General features: G+C 37.9%; 1 protein-coding gene across 1 annotated transcript in view; it reads right to left on the bottom strand.

Moving 5' to 3' along the window:
* SLC35F1 (solute carrier family 35 member F1) overlaps positions 1–27543 on the bottom strand; it is a 408535-nt gene that overhangs the window by 148957 nt on the left and 232035 nt on the right. Inside the window, exon 2 of the mRNA XM_011282636.4 lies at positions 7445–7620. Coding sequence (XP_011280938.2) covers positions 7445–7620 — 176 coding nt within the window. The remainder of the gene's footprint in view (positions 1–7444; positions 7621–27543) is intronic.

The raw sequence follows: 27543 nt of genomic DNA, 5'->3' as shown, positions 1-27543 counted from the left end.
TTTGCCTTTTCCAGAACATCACATTATTACCCAGTATTTAATTACACAGTACCAGAGTTTTCATGTCTGCCTTCCTGAACTTATCATAATGCTTTTAAGGTTAATCCGTATCATTGCATGTGTCGGTAGCTTATTCCTTGTCATGGCCGAGTGGTACTCCATTGTATGAATTTACCACAATTCGTTTATCCTTTCACAAGCTGGTGAGCATTTGGGTTGTTTACAGTTTTTGGCCATTATGAACAAAGCTGCAATGGACATTTGTATATAGTTCTCTGTGTGCACATCATGTTCTTATTTCTCTTGGGACAGTGTGATTGACGGGTCATATTTAAGTGTATATTTAACTTCATAAGAAACTGCCAAGCCATTTTGCAAAGTGGTGGTATCATTATGCATTCCCAGCAGCAGTCTATGAGAGTTTCAGTTGCTCTTGCTAGAACCAGATTCTAGCTTTCTGTTGTGATTTTCTCTAATAATTTCCCAGCATGGTTTGTGTATATTCCTTTCTTCTTCCCTCCCTCCCCTGTTCCCACCTTTTCTTTTCTCTTCCCCAACAACATAATCATAATTCCCATCTACCAAAGATTCATCTGAGCACCTCAGTTCCTAAAGTACAACCTTTTTATACTATGGGGACTAGAACACTCCAATCATACTTAAGTAAAAATAAATGCAACCTGATAAGGAATAGGAATGGAGGTCTGCCAGGTAATTTCCCACACGGGAGAATTTTTAAGAGGCTCCAATGAATATTACCTCACCAGTTGTAGGTAAGTGACGGTAGTATTTGCCCCCACAACTTCCAAGGGAGTAATAATTCAGTATTTACACTTGCCAAGTGTTTTCTTATACTGCCAACCCACTCCTTCTCCTCACTGACCCAAAGTCCAACCCAAAGTCCTTCTCAGTGATATAGTAAAGGTTATCCAGAGAATTGGAAACTGAGCTACGTGCAAGCATAACTTGAGCTTTTCCTCTGAGGAAAATCCTGGATCCTGCTTTAACTTTTTTCACTGCTCTGGCCCATGTTGTTGACCTCCTATGGTGTGGGTCAAAGAACATTCCAATAAAGGCAAGGGGCAAAGATTCACAGAGGCACAGCAGTATTAACAGAATTAGGGAAATGAGATCCACAGGGTGCTCTAAGATCTGATAGACTGTGAAATGCCAGATACTTATTTCCAAGACATCATTGTGGCTCTGTGAGAAGTCTATATTATTTTGTATGAAGTCCTACGTTTCCTCTAATTACAGAGATATTTTTAATCTTGCAACATTGGTAATTAAGAATTTAGCCTATGTAATTGTATGTAAGAAGTGCAGTGTTTCCGAAAAGAACAAATATGAAGCCTGTCTGGTGTGGGAAGAGGTAACAATTACTTACTGATTAATGTTTCCCCAGCCACCACCAAAAGGAGAAATGCTTTTTTTGGCACAAATTCCGAGAAGCATCTTCATTTAAAATGCTGAGGGCTATGGGACTGGACCATTGGGCCATGAATTGCATCTAGCTGTTATGTGTAGACAAAGCTGTCATTTTTATGTATTTCTTTCATCTCTCTTGCATTACTTGAGTGCCCTGGGTAGGAAAAAGGAGATGGTGGGTAGGACGGGCAGGGAGAGAGCAAGTGCTTGAAAGACCTGAATAGAGTTCATTTTTCAGCCTCCCCACTTAAAAGTGAAATTTGAACTAGGATTTCTATCTTCTGGAATTTAATGTTCAAAATGGGTATATTTTTCATAAAAAGTATGGCATGTGTTTACTTTTCAGTATTCTTTCTTTAGGAAAAGTCAAAGGGATTACACATGGTGATCTTTTGATGAGTGCTCTGTTAGTACTATTAAAGACCTGTCTCTTTTTCACACTAACATAAAAAAAATACATCAATGATTCAATAGATACTTTAATGTCTATGTTTCAAGAATTTTCTGAAAAGCAAAATACATGCACAACCCATCATATTGCTTTTAGCTGGAAGCTTGTCTTTTATTCAAAATTGGAAGAGCTTATAAAAATACCTTTCAATGAAAAAGCAGAATTTATAAAATGAGTCACCAGGAATATATCTAATGATGATCTATGGTGGCCACATCTCTTTTCTTTCCAAGGTCTGTATATGAAATGAAGCAGATACTTCTCTTTCTATTTGTGCTTTCATTACTGATACCCATTTTTTTTTTCATCACCATGCCTTAGGGAGGAAAACATGGATTGAAAGTGTTTTCTCCCCCCTTAAGCGTCCTGCCTTGGCCCCACAATTCTTTCCTACCCCATCACAGAGTAAACTGTGAATGAAAAAATAAAGAGGAATTAGAGAGATAGGAACTGAGGAAAATTGGCAGAAGAAGAAAAGAAGGAAATTATTGACTGTTTAAAAACTGTTGTTCACATTCACTCAGAAGTTAAAAATTGCCAAAAGAGAAACCATAGGTATCTATTATTTAAGAGCTGCTGAAAGTACTTCTGGGAAGCAGCAGGATTCTTAAGATAATTGGTAAGAGAACTTTATGGGTAGAAAGTCTAATAACATATTTTTTTTCCTTGATATCCTATCTTCACCTTTGTTTTTAAAAGCCTGTCACATTTCTCGCTTCTACAACATAAATGTGAGAATGGCTGGGCTTTAGTTAGACCCCATCCTGTTCTTCTTTCTTCTTGTTCATAGTCTTTGCTTTTTGTGTTTCTCTGCTTCCTGATTTCAGTTAGCATTGCATGAATTTTAAGAAAAAAAGTAGACATGAGGAAGAGTCTTCTTTTGAGAATTTCCCAGGCAGTCTACGGCCATACCACCCTGAACGCGCCCGATCTCGTCTGATCTCGGAAGCTAAGCAGGGTCGGGCCTGGTTAGTACTTGGATGGAAGAATTTCCCAGGAAAATCCATCAGTTTCTGGGAGGTTCACTATACTTTCCTAGTTATATTACTGTGAGATAATAGCAAATATATATTGGTCTCTGCCCTCAGTTCCTGGCACAGAGCTCCAAAAACCCTTGTGATTTCCTAATAAGAGTACTTAGGAGCATCTTTTGTTCTAATATTTGGTCTTTGACCTTGGTTCCTGACACAGAGTTCCTAAATCCCTTGGGATTTCCAGGATGCTAGCCATAACTTTTGATCTAATGAGGTTACTCTTGCTAGGCTCCAGGATAGGGACTGGTTACCACAAAGTCCAAGCCATGATTAGAAGTTTGGATGTTTCAGCCCCATCTCTCCATTCTCCAGAGAGTGAGAGGGGCTGGAAATGGAGTTAATGATCAATCATGCCTACATAATGATCTCCATAAAAATGTCTAACGTAGAGGATTCAGAGAGCTTCAGGGTTGATGAATAAATACATGGTGATATGGAAAGAGTGGCCTATGCAGACAGGCATGAGTTGTACTTTGTGCAACTCATCTATTTCATCTGGATGTTCATGTATATCATTCATCATATTCTTTTATAATATACTGATAAACAGTAATGAACTGTTTTCCTGAGTCCTGTGAACCACTCTACTAAATTAATCAAACTCAAGAAGGAAGCTGTAGGAACCTCTGATTTACAGTCCATTAGTCAGAAGCAGAGGCTACAACCCAGACTTGCAATTAGCATCTGAAGTGAGAGGGGCAGTCATGTGAGGCCGAGCTCTTAACTTATGGGATTTGACACTATCTCCAGGTAGACAGTGTCAGAACCTGGGCTGACTGTAGGGCACCCAGCTGATGTCACAGAATTGCTTGGTATGAAAAACACCAGGCATTCAGTGACAAAAGTGTGTTAAGTGTGGTGATAGTGTGAGGGTAAAGGGAAGACACAGGAAGAGAACTGAGTTTTTCTTTACAATTCATGATGCCCAACTAGGTACACACAGCATGAGTTTGGATTTCAGGCATCACTTCAATGAGGACATTTCAATTGCCTGAATAACTTCTCTAAAGTGGTTACTCTTAACCACTTTATTTATTTTAGCTAATTTTTATTATATATATAATAATAAATAAATATTATATATATTTATTATAGCTAAATTCTCAAACTTGCTGCTGCGTCAATGCAACTACTTGTTTGAAGTACATTTTTTTTCTATAAAGTGGTATTACTGAAGCTCTTTGCTATGAACAGCAAAAACTTTTTGAATTTTGGAACATCTGTAATAACAACCTAGTACCAGTCAAGGAAAGGGTCAGACATAAAACTTGTTCAACAAGACAAAGTTTTTAAGGACGGAATCACACTTTTTTGGGAACCAATTTAATAATCAGGGACAAGTTCAAAACTCCAGCCTGAACCAGAGTTATGTTGGAATTTCTACTGGAACCTGTTGCTTCAGAGTCTTTGGTCACTGGTTCAGTGAGCATCTGATAAAGAGAACTCAGTTTAACTTTGAAGTCAAATTTCCACAAGGCTTTTGCCATAATACCAACCTGAAGGCTCTTGAAGGGCTTCTTGCATTTATCACATTGTAATCACATGAGACGATCATAACTTTTTAGAAGTTGTATGGTTAAAATGATCAGGAAATATTTGTTTAAAAATACATTCCCGATGCAGTGCGTGGGTAGCTCAGTCGGCTGAATGTCCGACTTCAGCTCAGGTCATGATCTCACGGATCATGAGTTCTAGCCCTGGGCTTGCTGCTGTCAGCCTATCAGCACAGAGCCCACTTCAGATCCTCTCTCTGCTTCTCGCTCTGCCCCTCCCAAGGTTATGTTGTGTCTCAAAAAATAAATAAATAAATAAATAAATAAATAAATAAATACACACACACACACACACACACACACACACACACACATATATATACACACATACATGTATACATATATATATATACATATATACATATATATGTATATATATATATACACACATATATACATTCCCGAGACTAACTTCTTACAGTTTTGTGGCCTAAGGTGTGTCAAATTAAATGGTGGCCCAGTCAGGTTAGGTGACATCTGTGCTGGGAGAATTGGAAAGACAGTAATTTTGCTCAGTCCTAATCTGCACCCTTCTGGGAGGAGCGGTCAGAGAGCACCAGGAAAGGAAAAGAAATTGTGGTTGTGAGAGCAGCTCCCTTGCACACACCAGACTTTCCATCCTATCCCCCTCTTCGCTCTGTTGTTCATTCCCTCTCAAATCTTGAGGTGAACAAGGAAAGAGATTATTATGTCTCTAGAACATAGAATGGAATCAGCCTATACAAAATTAATGTAATTACTATGTTGGTTTCCAGATGTTAGCTTAATGCCAGCCTATTAAAACTTCTAAAGATGAAGATTAAAACAAACATCGTGAGTAAACACCCAAATAAAGCCATGTCAGTGAATCTAGTGATAATCTGAGGCAATGGCAGAAATCTCTAGATAGGGTATCTGAGACATTGCTTCTGGACATCACTGACTGGAATAAACAAAATTCCCTCAGGCTGTCTTCAGTCTTCTCTCCAAAGAGCCTCCGAATTCCTTGTCCTAGTCCTTGGCCTCTTGCCAATTGTGTCTCTCCCCACCCCACCTCCACTCCCCACCACCATCTACCCTCCCCACCCAAAGCTGAGACCACATTTTCTTGACTTTGCTGTTGTGCCTCACTAGACCTTGCACCAGTGCTATTTTCTTATTTAGGGTTTTGAATTTCAAGCAAAAAGCCTCCATTTGTTCAAAAGTATCTTTTCTTCCTCCGGCCTCCCCTAGACCCCACATGGGGTTCAGGGAGTCCAGGGAGGCACATGACCTGGCCTAGCATGAGCCTTACAGCTCCTAGTTCTACAGCCAGGAGCAGGTTCTGGACACAGAGGCACCGTTTCCTAATTTACAAAATTTTGGATAATGATACCTATTTCTTTGGATTGAAGAAATAAAGGAGATAATAAAGGAGATACATAGTGTTTGGCACATTATGGAGTCTTGATAGAAGGTACTGTTATAAACTTTAGGTCTTTTGCTACATTTAGTTTTCTACGCTTTCCTGTTTGTACCTATGACAGTGAAATTTTCTCTCTGTTTCTTAGATTGGCTTGATTTACTTTTTCCCTCACCACTTCCCTAAGATTTTTGTGGGTTTTCTTGTTTGCATTTGTAGTGTTCAAACTGTTAGCTTCCATATATCACCCTGAGGAAATATAAGTCAGACTCAATGTCTATAGCTTCTGTAGCCTGAGGTTTTAGTTGAAATGTTATTTTTTTAAAAAAAAATTTTAATGTTTATTTATTCTTGAGAGAGAGAGAGAGACAAGGACAGAGTGTGAATGGGGGAGGGGAGAGTGAGACAGGGAGACACAGAATCTGAAGCAGGCTCCAGGCTCCAAGCTGTCAGCACAGAGCCTGAAGTGGGGTTCAAACTCACGAACTGTGAGATCACGACCTGAGCCGAAGTCAGATGCTTATTCTTAGATTACTGTCTACTGACATTAAATTAAAAAACAAACAAACACCAGTAATGCAATTTTTTGATAAGTTTCAAATGAATTCCAATACTTCAAACAACTCCAAAGTTAAACTGGAATTCAGTCCCAACTGAATAAAATCTAGAATTGGCCACATAGTTATAATTAAGCAATATTATTCTGGATGGCCATTTAAATAAGGAAGTGTAAAAATGAAATACTCTTACAGTTCTTATAAAAGTTTCAAAAAAGTATGACTATTAGAATTGATGAATATAGCTATTCCTATATCCTTATTTATTATTAAGGTATAAAATTATCTTCAAACATGTTAATAGTTATTTTTCAATGCATATTTCACATTCAACAGCTTCTAGGGGTGAATTGTTGGCTATCTCCATGACAAAGGAATAAAAAAGAGTGTTTACACCAGATTCAATGGTATAATCATAAGGATCTGAATTACTCTCCCCAGAGATACACGCCCCAAAGATTTCAACTGCAATTACCAAATAAAAAGTTTTTCTTGCACTGATTCTTGGAGGACTTGTTTTCTTGCTTTAGCTATTTGAAGTTTAGACAGAACATCTCATCTGACCAATTGTGGTAATTTTATTTCCTTTCTTTTCTCTTTTATTATTACTAGAGTTGTTTGTGTTTACTATTTTTATCTGTCTTGTGACACTTTCCCAAAGAACATACATTTGTCTGTAATTCCCTTGGATTTCTGAGGACTAGCATTACTGAGGACAGCTGCATCAGGCCTTTCCATGGTCCAGGGGTATAAGGGATGTTAACAGAAATTCAAATAGTGAGCAATTGTACATTTTGCCTATACATGCGTTTCCTATTTCCTGCTGAATTCACGTAATTTATGCTTCTTTGTGATTTATTTATTCATTTTGTTTGCTTTATTACTGCAAAATAGAAAAGCAAGAGTTGAGGTTTTGAATTGTGTTATGATGCTGTAAGTGACAAAAAGTTAATTTAGTCATGGCTCATCATTCTTCTAGATGTCTATAAAAAAGGAACCCAGCTATATTCCAAGCTACATATGGGTTTTTGCATGCTTACCTTGTCTGACGGCTAGTGTGGTGGTATAGACCAAGAAGAGAAGGATGTAATTGAGGAAACTCTGGAAGACTGGTGTATTGGCATGGAAATCTTCTGACAGGTACTTGCTGGTCAAGCCAATTCCACAAATAAGAAGGGATAACACCTGGCCCAGAGCCACAGAGATTAACATCTCCCTGGAAAAAATAAAGGAAACAGTGAAGATCAGCAGGAAGTCCATTGAAACAATAACAGTTAAAATTTATTGAGTACTTGTGCCATTCACTAGGCTAGGTGCAATAAATAGTATTTGTTTTCACCCATCACAGCAACCCTATGAGCAGGGTGCAATTATTAGTGAGGTTTTAAAGAGGAAAAAAACAACAACAAAGTTTACAGGAGTTAAGGAATTTGTTCACTGTCATGTAATGAGGAAGTGGCAAAGCTGGGATTTGGGACCAAATCTCTCCAAGTGATCCTGGCTTCTAGCCACAGGACTCTGGAGCCTTGGAGGAAATTAACATCGTCGGTGATGCCCACCATAGCACTCACTAAGTGTTCAGAAACCCGACAGAAGACTTGCACGCTGACAAAGAGGCACCACACTGTAACCTTATCTTCAGGTTCTCATACCAAAAATGAGAGACTCTTTTGTTTATAGATTGAAATCTGGGATCCAGGAACACTTAGGGGAAGGGGCTGTACGAACCCCAGAAAATCCAGGAGGACCATCTCCTCTCCATTCCCAGATTTTGGATCTTACTTTGCTCTAGTAAAGACCTGACAAGCATTAGTCTTCACTCTCCTCTACACAAGATACTATTGCTTGCATGTTAAAAAAGTTATTCATGAAGCAAATTTAGTTACTGAGGTGATATAATAAAATATTTCAAATTCTGTAAATATTTTCTGTGGCTTTTAAATAGGCATTGAACAGCACTGTAGTAAGGACTAGGGGCAAGAGTCAAGGGGTTCACTATGCATAGAAATAAAGTGCCCATATGGGCTTTATGATCACATAAATCTACAGGATCTGACACAGGAAGAGCCCCTGGAAATATAAAGGAGGCTTCTGCCTTCCCCAAAAGTCTCATCTGACTTTCCTGGTTTATTTATAGAAACAGCAATGTAAAATAACCAAAGAATATTATCTCTAAACATAAAAAAATTAGTCAGAGGATATGTGACGTTACATATTTCCTCCCCCGTGGCAGATGTGAATCCATCTTTCTGGAAGGGGCACAGAGTCCTGGACAGATACCTTAGTGGTGTCTTGCTTAAAACAAGAAAAAAGAATGGGGTGCTGGAATGGTTCAGTCGGTTAAAAATCCAACTCTTGAACTCTTGAACTGTGAAATTAAAAAAAAAAAGGGGCGCCTGGGTGGTTCAGTCGGTTAAGCGTCCCACTTAAGCTCAGGTCACGATCTCGCGGTCCGTGAGTTCGAGCCCTGCGTTGGGCTCTGGGCTGATGGCTCGGAGCCTGGAGCCTGCTTCCGATTCTGTGTCTCCCTCTCTCTCTGCCCCTCCCCCATTCATGCTCTGTCTCTCTCTGTCTCAAAAATAAATAAACGTTAAAAAAAAAAAAAAGAATCCAACTCTTGATTTCAGCTCAGGTCATGATCTAAGGGTCACGGAATTGAGCCCTGCATCAGGCTCAATGCTGAGCATGAAGCCTGCTTGAGATTGTTTCTCCCTCTGTCCCCCCTCCTTCTCTCTCTCTCTACATTAATAAAATAAAAGAGTAAATGTTTAAAAAATAAGAAAAAAAAAAGAAAGAAAGGAAAAAGAAAAAAGAAAAAGGCATCGATCACATTTTGGTCATTCCATTTGTTTCAATGAGGAGGAAAACTGGAGCAAGGCATGAGGGCCCATAGAAAAGGCTTTCCTGAGGATAACCTGTAACATACTGGTAGAGGCTTCTCCTTGGTTGCCCTGTTTCCAGGTATTGGGCCTGACCCCTGAACTCAATCTTTATAAAGGGATCAAAGAGATATTTTTACACGTATATTCTACAAGGTCAGTCTGCTGCTTAGAATCCTACAATGGTACCCTATAAAATGCAGTGATCTATAAGGCTTATGATACATGATCCAGAAACACAGCTGCCAACATTTCCTCTCATCGGTCTGCATTCATGCTCCTCCTCCCAAAGGGAGATGGGATCTACTTCTCCTTTTCTGGAAGCAGAGCTCCTCTTGTGACTTATTTTGACCAACAGGATGTAGGGGTAAGGATGTCATGTGACTTCCAGACTAATCCGGAAGAAGCTCCACAGCTTCCACTTTTCTCTCTCTGCAGATACAGCTTACATGTAAAGAACCTAGGTTGCTGAATATTGAGTCACCATGTGTAAAGAAAAAGAGAAACCCAGCCAGCCAATGTCACCCCAGCTGAAGCACCAGACATGTAAGTGAGGGTCCTGGATCCTCCTGCCCCATTGGAGCTGTACCAGCCTGTGCCACGTGGAGCAGAGATGAGCCATCCCCAGAGACTGTTGCCCAATTGGAGAACTGTGAGAAATAATCAATGGCTATCGTTTTAGGGCATAGTATTTGTGGTGGTTCATTATGGAACATCAGGTAATTGAAAACAAGGCCCTACGTGCCTTCCCTCCACTCTTAATACCTCTGGAGCTTTACTTCCTGCTTTCATTTCCCCATGAAGCCAGAGCTCCAGTCCGACTTACACCTCAACAATAAGTCATAGTCTTCTTTGCTGGCATTCCTTTGCATGTGTTATTATTTCTAGAATGTTTTTCCTGCCTTTATCAGTCTGACTCCTATTCATCTTTTAAGATTTGGCTCATATGTTACCCCCTTTAAGAAGTCTTACCTGTCCTGCCTTCCCTGGGTTGCTTCTCCTTTATTTCTATATCTTGTATTATAATTACTGATTTTACCCCCTGTTTCCCTCTGCCAGACAGTGAAGTCTATATAATGTTCTTTATTTACTGCACCTATTGCTGGACAATACCATTCAGAAGAAGTAGTGAATGAAGAATTCAAAGACGGGGCAGAGGCAGGCCTAGGCAACACTGAACAGTTTTGCCGAATTGAAAGCATGATAAAAAAGAAAGGCAGAGGTAAAGAGAAGTACCAGAATTAATTCAAAAGTTTTTAAGCCAGCCTAACAGAGAAGTGTGATACCCACTAACAAAAATCATGATAAGGAGTTGGTTTGAGTGGAAAGATAACAAAAAACTTTGGTATATTGAATCTGAGCTGCCAGATGAGCTTCCAAATGATCCAGCAGTATTTGCAACAAGAGATAAGAGTTGGATAGGGAGAACAACCAGGAGATAAATATGCAGAAGTTATACACCTAAAAGTGATGGATGGCTCAAGTACTAGAAACGGATGATATTGCCAAGGAAGAGAGAATAAGAAGTCTAGGAAAAATCCTTGGGGAATCCCCACATTGGGGTTAAGGGAAAAGAAGAGGCACATCATTGGAGTCAAAAGTGGTTAGAAGGTTAAGGGGAAGACAAGGAAAGCTCTTACTGTCACGGAAAGCAAGGGAACAGAGACTTTCATGGAGAAGGTAGTTGTAATACTGAATGTTGCTTAGAGGACAGAGAGAATGTGTACTGGGAGAAGATAATTTGTAGTCACTGCTAGCCTTTGAAAGACCAGTTTTCGCAGAGTGGAGAGTAGCAGAGCAATCCTGGTATTATGGAAACCAAGGAAACAGAGAATTCCACAGAGGGAATAGTTAGCTGTGACTAAATGGACAGGAAGTCCTAAGATATAAAAGTGCTGACTTTGAACAATTTTGGAGAATTCAAAGAATTCTTTGAAGAAGTCTGATCTGGTCACCACAAAACACAATAATTATGATGAGAGCTAAAATAATAATGTATAAAATGATTTACAATTTAATTTAGAGTGGATTCATGATTATCCTCTCATGAGGTCACTCTTGATTATTCGCCTAATAACTTACATCCTGAAGTGGAAAAGAAATAGGGAGAGTTACAACTAATTGGTTGCTCCCAATGCTGAGTATGTCGACCAGAGAAGAGTGGGTATGGAGTATGTCTCCTTGAGAAAATAAGGTTAAAAATGGCCACAGCATGGGAATTCCTACAGCTGCTTAAATTATAACCATCGTATTCAAAACTTTGGCAATATCCTGTGCCTTTCTTGAACAAAATCAAGCCACCAAAAATAACTAATTACTTATGTAAGGGAATCAAATTTTAGTTTTCTGATGTATATGTACCAGTATACTATAAAACAGCCTTCTACATGTCAGGCACTATATACTCAAAGATGAGTAAGACATAGTCCTTGTCATTGGCGAACTACTAACCAAGACTTTGGAGCTGAGTTCCCAAATAACTTACTACAAAATGAGGCTAGTTACAGTGAAATAACAATAATAATTCATATTTAAGAAGTTCTCAGCCTGTGCCAAGTCCTGGGCTTTAGCTTTATATATACTATCTTATTTAATCCTCATAATAACCTTATAAGGCAGGTACTACTTTTTGTATTTATTTCTTATAGAAATGTGCTGTCACTGGGCACATTCTGAAAGCTTATGGTGCAATGAATCCACTTGCTAGATATTAATTTCCTTTTTATAGTTTTTAAAATACAGTATTGATTACACTAGCATTTCAATTAATAACCCTTTAAATTAAAAGGAACGGAAACAGTAGACCCTTAATACAGAATAACTGTTTTCTAACAGAAAACCTGTTTTCTAAATATTTTGTACCTATCTGTCCACTGCATACATAATTATACATTCACAGTATATACTTCTATTAATTTATACTTTATAAATATATCAACATAAATATGTAGATATTTAGAGTTTTATAGATACACACACATATACCATAAATCAAATATTATCTCAAAAAGCATTGTTTATTATCTAATAAACGCCAGATATTATGCTACACACAGAATAGTATGATGAATAAGCATGTGTCCAGATCTTAAGGAACTCAGTTTCAAGTAGAAATCGGGCTGGCTACATAATTGCAGGCCCTAGTAAAAAATGAAAATGGGGGTCCTTTGTTCTAAAAGCAGGGAAAAATGTGATTATAAGCACTTGCAAAGATCTCTCCCTCTCAACTTGTCTTTTTTTTTTCTCATTACTTTTTGACCCCTTTCCCTCCTTTCTCTCAACCCCCAATCCTCGCAGCTCTGACAATGACCAATATGTTCTCTTTATCTATGTGCTTGTTTTTTTAATAGATAAAAAAATTCCACATATGAGAGATCATACAGTATTTGCCTTTCTCTGTCTGACTTATTTCATTTAGCATAATGCCCTTAAGATCCATCTATGTTGTCGCAAATGGCAAGAATTCATCTTTTTCATGGCTAAATAATACGGCCCACACCACAATACACACACCACAACTTCTGTAACCACCCATCCATTGATGGCTCATGGTTGTTTCCATATCTTGGCTATTGTACATAACACCGCAATGAACACAAACATGAACATAAGGGTGCAGAAATCTTTTCTAATTAGTGTTTTTATTTTCTTCAGATAAATACCTGAAAGTGGAATTGCTAGATTATATGGTAGTTCTATTTTTATTTTGCGAGGGGAACTTCCCTCTTTTCCACAGTGGCTGCACCAATTTACGTTCCAACCAATAGTGCACAAAGGTTTCCTTTTCGCCACATCTTTGCCAACACTTATGTCTTGTCTTTTTAAAATAATAACCATTCTAACAGGCATGAGGTGATACCTCATTGTGGTTTTGATTTACATTTCCTTGATAATTAATGATGCTGAATATCTTTTCATGTACCTGTTGGCCATCTTCATGTCTTTGAAAAAATGTCTATTTTGATCCTCTGTCCAGTTTTAAATTGGATTGTTTGTATTTTTGACATTGAGTTTTAGGAGTTCTTTATATATTTTGGATATTAGCCCCTTATCAGATAGATGATTTGCAAATATTTTCTACCATTCTGTAGGCTGTTTTTCATTTTGTTTGTAGTTTTCTTTCCTGTGCAGAAGCTTTTTAGTATGATGTAGTCTCACTTCTTTTTGTGTTTACTGCGTCTGCTTTTGGTGTCAGATTGAAATAAACCATCACCAAAATCTGTGTGAAGGAGCTTACTTCTTATGTTTTCTTCTAGGAGTTTTATGGTTTTGGGTCTTATGTTCAAGTCCTTAATGGATTTGGAGTTAATTTTTGTGTATAAGATAGTGGTCAAGTTTCATTCTTTTGTCCAGTCTTTCCCCATTGTATATTCTTGTCTCGTTTATTGTAAATTAGTTGACCATATATGTGTTGGTTTATTTCTGGGCTTTCTATTCTGTTCCACTGATCTATGTGTCTGTTTTTATGCCAACACCATACTGTATTAATCACTAAAGCTTTGTAATGAAGTTTGAAATCAGGACGCATGATGCCTCTAGCTTTGTTCTTTCTCAAGATTGCTTTGGTTATTGGGTTTTTTTTTTTTGTGGTTCCATACAAATTTTAGAATTATTTGTTTTATTTCTTTGAAAAATGTCATTGAAATTTTGATAGAGAATGCACTGAATCTGTATATTGTCTTGGATAGTATGAACATTTTAACAATATTGGCTCTTTCGATCTATGAGCACAAAATAATCTTTCCTTTTATTTGTGTCTTCTTCAATTTTATTAATGTCTCATAGTTTTCAGTAGAGGTCTTTCATCTCCTTGGTTAAATTTATTCTAGGTATTTTATTGTTTTCAATGCAATTGTAAATGGGATTTTTAAAATTTCTCCTTGTGATAGTTTACTATTAGCACAAAGAAATGCAACACATTTTTGTGTATTGATTTTGTAGCTTGCAACTTTACTGAATTCATTTATTAGTTGTAACAGTTTTTGATGTAGTTTTTAGTGTTTTCTATATATAATATCATGTCATCTGCAAATAGTGACAATTTTACTTCTTTTCTTATTCAGATGCCTTTTATTTCTTTTGCTGGCCTAATTACTCTGGCCAGGACTTCCCATATTGTGTTTAATAAAAGTGGCAAGAGTAGGCATCCTCATCTTAGGGGATAAGCTTTTAGCTTTTCACTGTCTAGTAGGGCTTGCCACATATGGCTTTTATTATGTGGAGTTATGTTCCCTCTACAGCCACTTTGTTGAGAGTTTTTATCATAAAAGAGTGCTAAATTTTGTCTAATGCTTTTCCTGTAACTATTAATATGATCATATGAGTTTTCTCCGTCATTTGTTAATTTGCTGTATCACACTGATTTGCAGGTGTTGAGCCATCCCTGCATCTCTGGAATAAATCCCACTTGATCATGGTGTGTAATCCTTTTAATGTACTGTTGAATTTGGTTTTCTAACATTTTGTTGAGGATTTCTGCATCTATGTTCATCAGAGATATTGGCCTGTAATTTTTTTTTTCTTCTGACATCCTTGTATGGTTTGGTATGAGGGTAATACTGGCGTCATAAAATGAGTTTGGAAGAGTTCCCTCCTATTTTTCAGAAGAGCTTGAGCAAGGACTGGTTTAATTCTTCTTTGAATGTTTGACTGCATTTACCAGTGACGCCATCTGGTTCTGGACTTTAGTTTGTTGGGAGGTTTTTGATTACTGATTCAATGTTCTTAGTAGTAATTAGTCTGTTTAGATTTTATATTTCATCATGATTCAATCTTAGTAGGTTGTATGTTTCTAGGAATTTATCCAATTTTCTAGTTTGTCCAATTTGTTGGCAGATAATTGTTCATAGCAATCTCTTATGATCCTTTGTATTTCTGTGGTATCAGCTGTAAAATCTCTTTCATGTCGAATTTTATTTAAGTTCTCTGTCCTTTTTTCTTCATAAGTATAACTAAAGGTTTGTCAATCTTGTTTATCTTCTCAAAGAACAACCTCTTAGTTTCACTGATTTTCCCCATTGCCTTTTTGGTCTTTATTTCATTTATTTCTTCTCTAATCTTTATTTCCTTCCTTTCCTTCCTTTATTTCCCTCAAGCTTTGTTTATTCTTTTTCTAGTTCTTGAGGTATAAAGTCAGGTTGTTTATTTGAAACATTTCTTTTTTGAAGGTTTTTTTGAAATGTCTTTCAAAAGGTTTTTTGAGATAGGCACTTATTGCCACGAACTTCCTTCTTAGAGCAGCTTTTGCTGCATCCCACAAATTTTGGTATGTATATTTCTGCTTTCATTTGCTTCAAGGTATTTTTTTTTTACTTTTTCTATGTCTTCATTGACCTGTTGGTTGTTCAGCAGCATCTTGTTTAATCACTACATATTTGTGAATTTTCCACTTTTCTTCATATAAAAACTTTCTACTATTGGGGTCAGGAAAGATGTTTGATGTGATTTCAATCTTCTTAAATTTATTAAGACTTGTTTTGTGGCCTAACATACGATCTATCCTAGAAAATGTTCTTTTCTTTTTTTTTTCCTCAGTTTATTTTGAGAAAGAGAGCACGAGAGTGAGGGAGGGGCAGAGAGAGGGAGAGAAAGAGTTCCAAGCAGGCTCCATGCTCAGCACAAAGCCTGATGTGGGATTTGATTCCACGACTGTGAGATCATGACCTGAGCCGATACTGAGAGTTGTATGCTTAACCAACTAAGCCACCCAGGTGCCCTATTCTCTTTTTTTAAATGTTTATTTACTTATTTTGAGAGAAAGCATGAGTTGGGGAGGGGCAGCGAGAGAAAGGGAGAGACAGAATCCCAAGCAGGCTCTGGTGCTGTCAGCGAAGAACTCTACTCAGGACTCGATCTTATGAAACTGAGATCATGACATGAGCCAAAATCAAGAGTCAGATGCTTAACCAACTGAGCGACCCAGGCCCCTTATCCTAAAAAATATTCTAATTGTACTGGAGAATAATGTGTATTCTGTCCCTTTGGGATGGAATATTCCATATATGTAACTGTTAAGTCCATCTGATCTAATGTGTTACTTAAGGTGAATGTTTCCTATTGATTTTGTCTCCGGATGATCTATCCATTGATATAAGTGGGGTATTAAAATCCCCTATTATCATACTGGTGTTTGTTTCTCCCTTTAGGTCTATTAGTATTTGTTTTGTATATTTAGGTGCTTCTATGTTGGGTGCATAAATATTTACAAATGCTATATCCTCTTGTTGGATTGACCACCTTATTATTATGTAATGCCCATCTTTGGGTCTTATAGTCTTTGGTTTAAACTCCATTTTGCCTGACATAAGGACATCTATTCCAGGTCTCTTGTGATTTCTATCTGCATGGAATATCTTTTTTTGTCTCTTTGTTATCAGTCTGTGTGTGACCTTATATCTAAACTGAGTCCCTTATAGGCAACATAAAGATGTGTCTTATTTTTTTTTTTTAACCAATCAGCCACCTAGTGTCTTTTGATTAAAAAATTTAGTCTATTTACACTTAAAGTAGTTATTGATAGGTGTGTACTTATTGCCATTTTGTTAATTGCTCATTGGTTGTCTTCACAGTTCTTCTCTGTTTCTTTCTTTGTCCCTGCTCTCTTCCTTTGTGGTTTGATGACTTTCTGTAGTGGTATGCTTATGGTCCTTTTTCTTTACCTTTTGTATGTTTACTATAGGTTTTTGCTTTGTTGTTATCATTAGGCTTACATAAAACTGCTTATGACAGATATTACTATTTCACAAATAATTAAATTTTTATAGATAAGTAAATTGATGCTTAGAGGGGTTAAGCAAACAGCCCAAGATCACAGAGCTAGCATGGGGAAATGGGGAAGAGTTTGGATGGAAACCAGGTTATTTGACTCAAATTTCCAACATCTTAATTACTATGCTATACCACCCTAGGCTGTCAAAAAAAAAAAAAAAAAAGGAAGGAAGAAAAGAAAAGAAAAAAAAGTGGTTTCCCTCACAAAGGCAGAGTGCACAATGCTAGAAACCTAAGTTGCTAGGTTCCAGGAATATTCTGAGTAAGGTGAAGACGAAAAAAGCCAGCCAGAATGACCAATGAAAACTCTTCCACTAAGACCTCTATAATGTGTGCCTTTCAACAGGAGGTCAACACAGGCTTACGCTTGTTTCTTTAGCCAAACAAAGCAGCAAATCTACAGTAATCGGTTTTTGCTTTTAATTAGTGACCATGTCATTTAGCCGCTCTGGTATGATTTGATACAGAATGCAAATTATTGTTTTATCGGTCATGCTAATAAACGTGACTTGTAAAAACAGGAAGGAATGGAAGGAGCCTTTCACTAGGAGTTCTTTCCCAGCCACAGAAAGCTAAATACTACAGCTAGTGTAGTCTACACATCTATTACCAGAGTCACCAAAGCAAAATAAGTAAATAAATAAAAATATAAAGAAATCTAGATGTTGACCTAGATAATAAACTCTGTTAATTCCATCTCCACACCCTTGCCATTTTCATTTCATCAAATTCTCTTGTGTTGTCTTTAACCACCGGACAAATCCTTTTGGTGATTTGTTTCACAGAATGTTCTCCCTACCACTCTCTCTATTTTAGGATCATTTCAGTTTATTTATCATCGCCTTATCCCTGTGAAGTATACTTTTTCCCATAGGTAACCACCACAGTAGATCTGTAGTCTCTTCACCTAACTCTTCATAATCTTAAGACCTATCTTCCCCAGAAAGTCTCCATTTGGTTACTCCCTGCTCCCTGAAGCTGAGTTAAGTGCCCTCATCTATATGCTCCTATCTCTATTTTACTCACCATATAGCGTAACTCATAAGCTCCTGAAAAGAAGGGAATGTATTGTATTCGCTTCTATGTTCCTGGTGCCTTGAGCATTGCTGGGTGGAAAGGAAATAGATGCTCAATAAACACAGAATGAATAAACATGTTTATGAGAGAACAAATATTTGTAAAGAAAAAGGGCAAAATCCTAGAAGATTTGAAAGATCACTGCTAATCTTGTCTTGAAAAACTACTAGTTTTGAAAGACAAAGCAAACCTTGTTTTTACTGTATTCCATTTTCCAGTTAGACACTGAGATTAACAAGCTATTTCTTGTTGCCTTTCTGAACAAGCCTGGTAAGGTGCTATCTTGCAAAAATGATGCTAAATATGGTGCTGAGTGGAATTCTGCACAGGGAACTGTTGGTTATTCATGCAATATATAGAATAACACACCAGATGCATCCTAACATAGGAAACACAGGTCCTATAATTTTAGTAGCAGAAATTGAGAGGAGACTATTATACACATTTTCATCTTCTTTGTTTATGCATTTAAAAGGACATCTTATCCACTTTAAATTCAGAATGACTAGACAATGAAAAATGCATGAGTCTCAGGAAAAATAGTGCTGCTGGAAGCTGAATACCTATTATAATACAGCTTATATTCATAAAGACTGACATAACCATTACCACAAGCACTTTATTCTGTTAAAGAAATAGACTTTAGAACCCTGTGAATAAACTTATTACAAATTAGATATTCAAAATAATAAGATTTAAAATAAAACATGAATTGAATCTTGTTTTCTTCCCTCAGTTATAAGAATACATTCTTTTAAAAGGGTATGAAGATTTTCAACATAGTGTTATATAACCATATTGCTTTGTAATCCTTTGGCATGAGAGTGAAATAATTATGTTATCATTTTGAATCAGAGCACATCAACCTTTCTGGAGAGACATCTTCATCTGATAGCTATTCTCACACAAGCCATGTTAGATTTGGGTCAACATATGAATTCAGATATGCATACATAAAGAACTCTTAGGTAAACTCCCCTGACTAAAAACAATTCCACTTGAACATGGGAGAAACGTGTGTTCTACTATGTTCTGTGAAAAGATTCATGGTTTCAGAAGTTAGGACATTGGCTTCCTCAAGTTCTTTGCTGAAAGATTGTATCACATTTAAGTGTTAATTAGACATATGTAAGATCATTAGGCAAGAAGCAAAAGTACCTACTTACAGGTTTAACATTAATTGGAGTGTCTTTCCTTCAGATTCTATATTCATGGAGTTTAATCTGTTCTCTGGTTCTGGGGTAGCAGGTTTTGGTTTGGGTTTGTTTTGGTTTTTAGAGGAAACCAAGTAAGCCACAAAAGCCCTCCTAAACAATATTTCAGTGAGTCTATGAGGCACTAAGTGTAGGAGACATTGGAAACTCTAGTATGAGAGGATGAGTCACAATTGTGCATGTAAATTACATATTGCATTATCTAGAGAAGTGGCACAGAAGAGTAAAAAGGCACCAGAGAGGGATTTACAAGCTCCTGGCTTTTGGGTCCCACTAATTAAGCTCCATAATCTTGGACATCTTCTACTTTGGGTTTTGGTTCCTTCATACAAAGTAAGTATATTATAATTGGTGAGTGTTTAGACACCTCTTATGCTCTGCCTTCAAATCCTCTTGGTCTTACCATCTCTAAGGTCTCTGGTCACTTACTCTAACTCCAGTGGTGGCTTCACCAACACTGCATAGACTACAACCAACAATACGTGGACACAGCCCAGTGGCCCAAAGCCACATGCCCATTCTATATACCTTGTGCCTTCTACCTTGGGGATTGCACATGGATGCTGAGGACCAGACCTTGTGGGGATCTGCTTGGTGCTCACTCATCAGCAACTGGGAAATACGGGGAAATTATTGCACTTGACCAGTAGGAAACTATAGCAGACAGATAAATTCTTCCTTCTTTCTCCTTCAGGCAGACTGTCCTGAAAAGCAGTCACTTCTACATGTTCTCTGAAGAGATCCTTCCTCACAAGATGCTCTGTAGGGTACTCTGTGCCCTTGTATGATCTCTCCCTCCATCCCTTTCTCATGCCTGCTCCCTATCTTTAAAAACGGTAGCAGCATATAAGTCTTTGCTTTCTGGGTAAATCAGGATAAGATAATTAACTTCAAATTTCCTTCTATTCCATAATTCTGACTTACTTTTAGAAGATGCTGGTGTATAGTCATCAACTCTTTTTTTTAATGTTTATTTTTGAGAGAGAGACAGAGACAGAGACAGAGCGTGAGCAGGGAAGAGGCAGAGTGAGAGGGAGACACAGAACGCGAAGCAGGCTCCAGTCTCTGAGCTGTCAGCACGCGGGGCTCAAATTCACAAATCATGAGATCATGACCTGAACCGAAGCCAGATGCTCAACCAACTGAGCCACCCAGGCACCCGTACAGTTATCAACTCTTGAAATTAGTGTCTTCAATCTTAAAGTCCATTCCTTTTGTGTATTTGATTAAACTCTTCTGTAGCTGAGTTACCAGCAATGTTTGTTCATTGATTATGTGCAAACTCTGTGAGTTACAGGATCAGCCACTGAGAAATAGATGAGTCAGTAGCATTTGCAAAGACACGCTAAGTTCAGGTTATTAGAAAGGAATGTTTGGCCCCTGCCTCCAAGAAACTTACAGAGATATGGAACATAAAGACAAAACTATACAGATAGAGAACATAAAAATACCTAAAAACTCAAGTAGGTTTATATAAAATTACTTGAAGTTATTGGGATCATTCTAATCTTAAAATTAGACAAAGCAAATCTGGAAGGGTTTCATGGAGAGCATAGTTTTGAGCCTTTCATTTGTTTGTTTGATTTAAATAATGGAAGAGATGTAATTTGTTATTGAGAAACTGGCAGGCCATTCCAGGAAAGAGAATGTTGTGCTGTCTCAGAAGCAGAGACTGACATACGGAAATTTGGGTCACAAGTGAGAATCATAATAGCAGAGATGGATAAAAATGAGTAAGCAGCAGCAGAACCTACAGCATGGGATAGAGTTTTAATTCAGCAAGAATTGTTCTTTAGAATTTCTGAGTAAGAGGGGTGCCTGGGTGGCTCAGTTGGTTAAGCATTTGACTTCAGCTCCGGTCATGATCTCACGGTTCGTGGGTTCGAGCCCCACATCTGGCTCTCGGCTGACAGCTCAGAGCCTGGAGCCTGCTTCGGATTCTCTGTTTCCCTCTCTCTCTCTCTCTGCCCCTTCCCCACTCAAGCTCTGTCTCTCTGTCTCTCAAAAATAAATACGTGTTAAAAAAAAAAAAAAGAATTTCTGACCAAGAGAAATAACCTCCTGCCACAATGTCTCTAAATTTCTCTGCTCATTCAATTAGTCAGAACCAAATCCTGCTTTTATTATGGAGAAAAGTTTCAAAAAGATGCAATAAGAACCAAATCTCTTTGTGTAAGTGTTGGCACCCTGAAACTCCATTAGCTTCATGGTACATCCACCTCTGACCTAGGCACACACCCGACTTTCATCCTAACATTGCAAACCGAAAGTCTCGCAATACTTGCTTCTTCAAATCATCAGCATGGCTTTCTATGTATCTTTCAAAAATATTTGGTGACAGAAGAATGTTTTAGTCTGTTGTCACTTGTTTTTTTTGTGATTATAGCAATCTTTACAGTGATAGGAAGAATTTCCCCAGGAGTATAAGGATTTTGATCATTTATTTACTAAGAAGTATGAAATACCAATTGAGGTGAATTAAACAATTATTATTACATTTAATAGAATTTTTAAGAGTAATGGATTGAGGACTTTAATATAACCCTCTACCAAATCTGCAAAAGTTACATTAATGTTATGGTTGTTTAGTTTTTACTTGCGTGCTAAGATTGTGTCAGGTAATATCTTTTTAAAAAGATTTTTTTTTAACGTTTATTTATTTTTGAGACAGAGAGAAACAGAGCATGAATGCGGGAGGGGCAGAGAGAGAGGGAGACACAGAATCTGAAACAGGCTCCAGGCTCTGAGCTGTCAGCACAGGGCCCGACGCGGGGCTGGAACTCACGGACCGCGAGATCATGACCTGAGCCGAAGTCGGCCGCTTAACCGACTGAGCCCCCCAGGAGCCCCCCAGGTAATATCTTAAGGCACAATGTACACTTAGAGAGAAGCCCATCTTTAATAAATGTACAAGCAGATTCATATTTAAGATTATCTTATTGACATTACGAATTTTCATTGGTATTTTGTTTCATATGATTAGATTTCACTGTGTTTGTGTTTTATTTTGCAATGTAGCTGATGAAGACGGGTCAGATTAAGAATAAGAGAAGTTTCAGGGCGCCTGGGTGGCTCAGTCAGCCGGCTCACTCACCCGACTCTCGATTTCAGCTCAGGTCATGATCTCACGGTTAGTGAGATCGAGACCCGTGTCGGGCTCGGTGCTGACACGGAACCTACTTGGGAACCTCTCTCTCCCCTTCCCTCTGCCCCTCCCTCTGCTCATGCTCTCTCTCTCAAAACAAATAAAAATTTAAAAAAAAGAATAAGAGAAGTTTCAACTGAGTAAATTTTTCTTGTTATTTATTTCTGCCACACTTGGGTATTATCTTTGACTCTGGGGTTTTGTGCAGGAATCTTTTAAAACAACATTCTTTGTGAAATTTAGTTAGTGATATAATCACTAGATCCTTGACTAGACCCACATTAACTGAGTGAAGTCAGGGGGGCTACCATGAAACCCCTCTGAAAGCAGAACATCCACTCCTCGGCCAAAGAATCTCATATACCTCAAAACAGTTGACTGTCTAAAGCAGCATCACCAAAGACCACATATTACTTAATTCCTCCTACAAGAAATGTCCAGAGCAGGCAAATCTACAGAGACAGGAAGTAGAGAGTTGCTTGCTTAGGGTTGGGAAGATGGGAAGATAGGGAGGTTTTACCAAAAGAGTATTGGGTTTCTTCTTGAGGTGGTGAAATGTTCTAAAATTGACTGTGGTGTTAGTTGCAAATATCTGTATACTAAATACTGATATACCAAAACCACTGAATTGTACACTTCAAATAAGTAGATGGCATAGTATGTGAATTACATCTCAATAAAGCTGTTATTAAAAAGAAAGAAAGAGAGGGAAGAGAAGAGGAGTAAAATAGAAAAGCAAAAAAGATAAGGAAAAGAAAAGTAAAATTATTCAGCAGGTAAGAAAAAAGTTCAACCATTTCATTTATAAACTGAGTGCGGCGGGGGTAATTTATATATTAAAAATTAGTCAAGCTTAATTACTTATTTTTTTTTCCATGTATAAAGTAAAGATTTTTTTCTTTTAAATATAACATGATAATAAAGTTTTCTTCCTGGATCCCAGGGAATCATTTCATATTCTCCCTTAAGATGTGTACTCTCACTTTTATCGACTTAAAAGATAAGTTTTTAATCATTAGCTTGGAAAGTAAGAACCTTTGTCATCTTCCTCCAGAGAATCAGCATGGTGTCATAAAAAGAAAACATGTCTGGAAAATGGATCCTGCTCTGCCACTAGTCGCTGAGACTCATTTTGTTCATCTATAAAATGGGGATAATAACACATACCTCACAGGGCTATCATAAAAACTAAATGAGATTGTTCATGTAACTGTCTCTCTACTACAGTATCTGGCTCATGGTAAATGCTCAGAATACTAGCTCTTAGTACCTTTTGGTACATTTTAGAAGTATCACACTCTTATTGACTACTTAAACCTGTAAGATTGCATTATGATACATTTAGAAAACACTAGAGAAACTATTGCTAGCATGCATCTCAGATTTATTTTCACAAGTTCTAACTAACACTTTTACTCCCAAATTTTGAAAATTTAAAGGATTCTTGAACCTTAGAAATTGGGGAAGGAAAACAAAAAAGAAATGAGGAATATCAAAGAGTCTTACGTGACATGACTATCAAGAAATTAACAGATCTGATTTTTAATAGGCATTTTGACTTGACCTTCTCACACTTGCTAACATCTTGGAGAACAGAAAAGCGATGATGATATTTTTAGGCTGACTGTGTTACTGTTTTTTTTTCTTTATGCATTTTTTAATGACTTTGACATTTTTCATTACAAAATGCTTTTAACCTTGCAATTTTAATTATGTTAGTGAAGGCTGACACCAAATGGCAAACATTTAACTTTAAAACCTACTGAATAAATAAAAACAAAGAAAGTACACAAGTAGACTGGTGACTCACTTTCTTTTAAAATAAAGACTCATGTCAAATTCCATTATTTTGTCACATATTTACCAAATTTGTATGCATGCACTAGAGTGAATTTGAAGTAGAGCAAATTGGGAAAATTAGATTCCACTAAGTGCTGAACTTCTCTGCACACAATTAAAACCTGCTTGAAAAATGTATAATCAACTGAGATCATCAATTAGGCTTTTACTTGGAAGAATGTGCAGGGAACTCAGGATAAAAAGGTAGGGAAGCCAGGCCTCATTTTAGAAGACAAATATATCTGGCTTTTGCTTTCAATCATAAAAGGATTCTCTGAGAGGAAGCTAGCTGACATTTTTCTTCACCATTCATTGCATTAAAGATGACTCCAATTGCCCCTTTACAAGGATCTGACATAAAGTCTCAGTACCTATGACAGACTGCCTTGAGAAACAACTCAAAATTATACCACGATCCAATTTTTGCATCATGAACTAGACAAAATTTACTCTAGAGGAAAAAGTTTTCTGTAAGAATCAAAATTGGATATTTACCATAATTATTACAATGACTGAAAAGAAAATCAACCTGTTGAAATTTCTACTGTTAAGAATGATTTCTTTTTAATTTTTTTTAATGTTTATTTATTTTTGAGAGGGACAGAGACAGAATGTGAGTGGGTTAGGGGCAGAGAGAGAGGGAGACACAGAATCCGAAGCAGGCTCCAGGCTTTGAGCTGTCAGCACCATAGCCCGACGCGGGGCTGGAACTCAAGAGCTGTGAGATCATGGCCTGAGCCAAAGTCGGAGGCTCAACTGACTGAGCCACCCAGGCGCCCCTAGGAATGTTTCTAACAGAAAAACAAAATCTATTATTGTCACTTTCACTTCAGGGTTACAGGGAAAGGCAATTAGAAGGAAGGGATGTTTTATTTATTTTTTTTTAACATTTATTTATTTTTGAGACAGACAGAGACAGAGCATGAACAGGGGAGGGGCAGAGAGAGAGGGAGATACAGAAACGGAAGCAGCCTCCAGGCTCTGAGCCATCAGCCCAGGGCCCGACGAGGGGCTCAAACTCACGGACCGGACCGTGAGATCGTGACCTGAGCTGAAGTCGGACGCTTAACCGACTGAGCCACCCAGGTGCCCTAGGAAGGGATGTTTTAAAGTGGGAAATCCCAAAAGGTTCTCAGCTGCCTTTAAGATGGAAAAGACCAGAAAGGCGTATGGGAGAGAGAGCTCCTGAGACAGGGCAATCTAAGGAGGATTTTTATTTTTATTATTTTTTCAAATGTTCATTTATTTCTGTTGAGAGAGAGAGAGAGCGAGCAGGAGAGGGGCAGAGAAAGAGGGAGTCAGAGAATCCCAAGCAGGCTCTGCACTGTCAGCACAGAGTTCCACACGGGGCTCAAACTCAGGAACCCTGAGATCATGACCTGAGCCGATCAGAGATCGAAATTAAGAGTTGGACACTTAACCAACTGAGCCATCCAGGTGCCCTCCGAGGAGGATTTTTAAAGACCGAGTGGAGAATGAGGGCTGGTAAAGAAAAAAACAAAACTAAATTGATGAATTTGTTAAAAGACAGCTCGGGTTGCTTCCTGAGGTACAAAATGTTCCAACTCTTTAAAAGCTACGACTGAGCATCGTGGTAAAAACATCAGGCCAAACAAAAATATCAGGCAGGTTACAAACCAAAGGTGTCATAGAGAGTTTTGCTCTGAAAATGAGCGTTCTCATTAAATTCGCATTCTATGTAAAAGAGACGAACAGTACAAGTGGAGCCACTGCCGAAACTACGACTGAGGACCAACGTCTAGACCTCAAGTTGTGGGGACCTACTGACACTTTCTTTAAGAAGGAAGAAAAAAGTAATGAAGGGTTGCTTTAGGAAACATAAATTGTACGCTCATCATTCTACTTGAGCAAATTTTTGAAATAATCTGTTAACATAACAAGGTGTTCTGATAGACCCAGTTTGATGCGACGCCATCTCCACAGTGAGAAGGGCTGAAGCCCAGTGCCTTCTTAAGTTTCCCCAGGGCCTCAGTCCAGTGTGCCTTGTTACAGCCACCCTTTCACAAGGTGGACTGCGGGGCAAAGCAGTCACTTACTAGTCACCAATGGAAACCATTTACAAACCACCTTTCCTTCCTTTCTTTTATGTCAAGACTTGGGTAAATCCAAGTCATTTCAGAGGTTTGACACATTTCATCTAGCTCACCTGCTTACCTATTAAGGGCTTCCATGATGTTTCCAAACTGTCCAAAACACAGAGGGCATCCAGGGAGTACATGGCAAAGTACCAAAAAAGAGAACGTTAAGATTTTGTCTTTCAAATTGAAAAAAGAAGAAAGGCCTCATTCAATGTTTTAAAGTTTCACCAAAGGGCCACCTGGGTGGCTCAGTCAGTTGAGCGTCTGACTTCAGCTCAGGACATGATCTCGTGGTTCATGAGTTAGAGCCCCACATTGGGCTCACTGCTGTCAGCACAGAGCCTATTTCAGATCCTCTGCCCTCTGCCCCTTCTCTCAAAAATAAAATATTCAAAAAAAAAAAAAACCTCCACCAAAGGGGAAATTAATAAAACTTCAAGAGCTGAAAAATCAACACTCCACTCTAACAGTATTTTTTGCTAAAGGTATATCTTCTATCTACCAGACCCCTCCATTGTACGTAAGTTGTTGGAACTATATAATGCTCAGTGCAGTGACATAGTCTGGTGACTGAGAACAATGCTAAGGCATCATGACAGTTTTAGCACATTGGTAAACCAAGGCAAATATTTATTTGAAGATTTAGCATTTGGCTTTATTAGTGATCATGTTACTATTAGGTAACAGTTATCGTTTACTATACGTCAAATGTTGGGCTAAGTGCTTTCCATGTATTAATCTCACCTTCTACTTGTGAATACTTCAGCTATAAGCAATTTGAGATCAAGAAAACATAGAGAAAAGACACTTGATATCCGTCTTTGTTTCTTGAATCACAGAAGTATCTAGCCTTGGAGGGTTTCTGCTGTGTTAAGCTGATCATGGCCACCAACAATGTAAAGACAGTCCTATGGCTCTCCTTCTGGAAAATGAACTATTAAGTCAGCGTCCTTCCATAGTGCTTATGTAGTACTCATGTGATAACAGTCCCCTTCAGATTGTGTTACTGAGACCAACTGCATCCCAGTGTGGCATATCTATTCCTTAACAACAACCACAAAACAATTTCCAGACATGTTAGTATTTTGAAATATCCTTAAAGAACAGAGTTTCAAACTC

This window comes from Felis catus, chromosome B2 (genome assembly GCF_018350175.1).
Source record: "Felis catus isolate Fca126 chromosome B2, F.catus_Fca126_mat1.0, whole genome shotgun sequence".
Taxonomy (NCBI): domain Eukaryota; kingdom Metazoa; phylum Chordata; class Mammalia; order Carnivora; family Felidae; genus Felis; species Felis catus.
The sequence above is the reverse complement of the archived record's forward strand: the minus strand, read 5'-3'. Positions and strand labels throughout refer to the sequence as shown.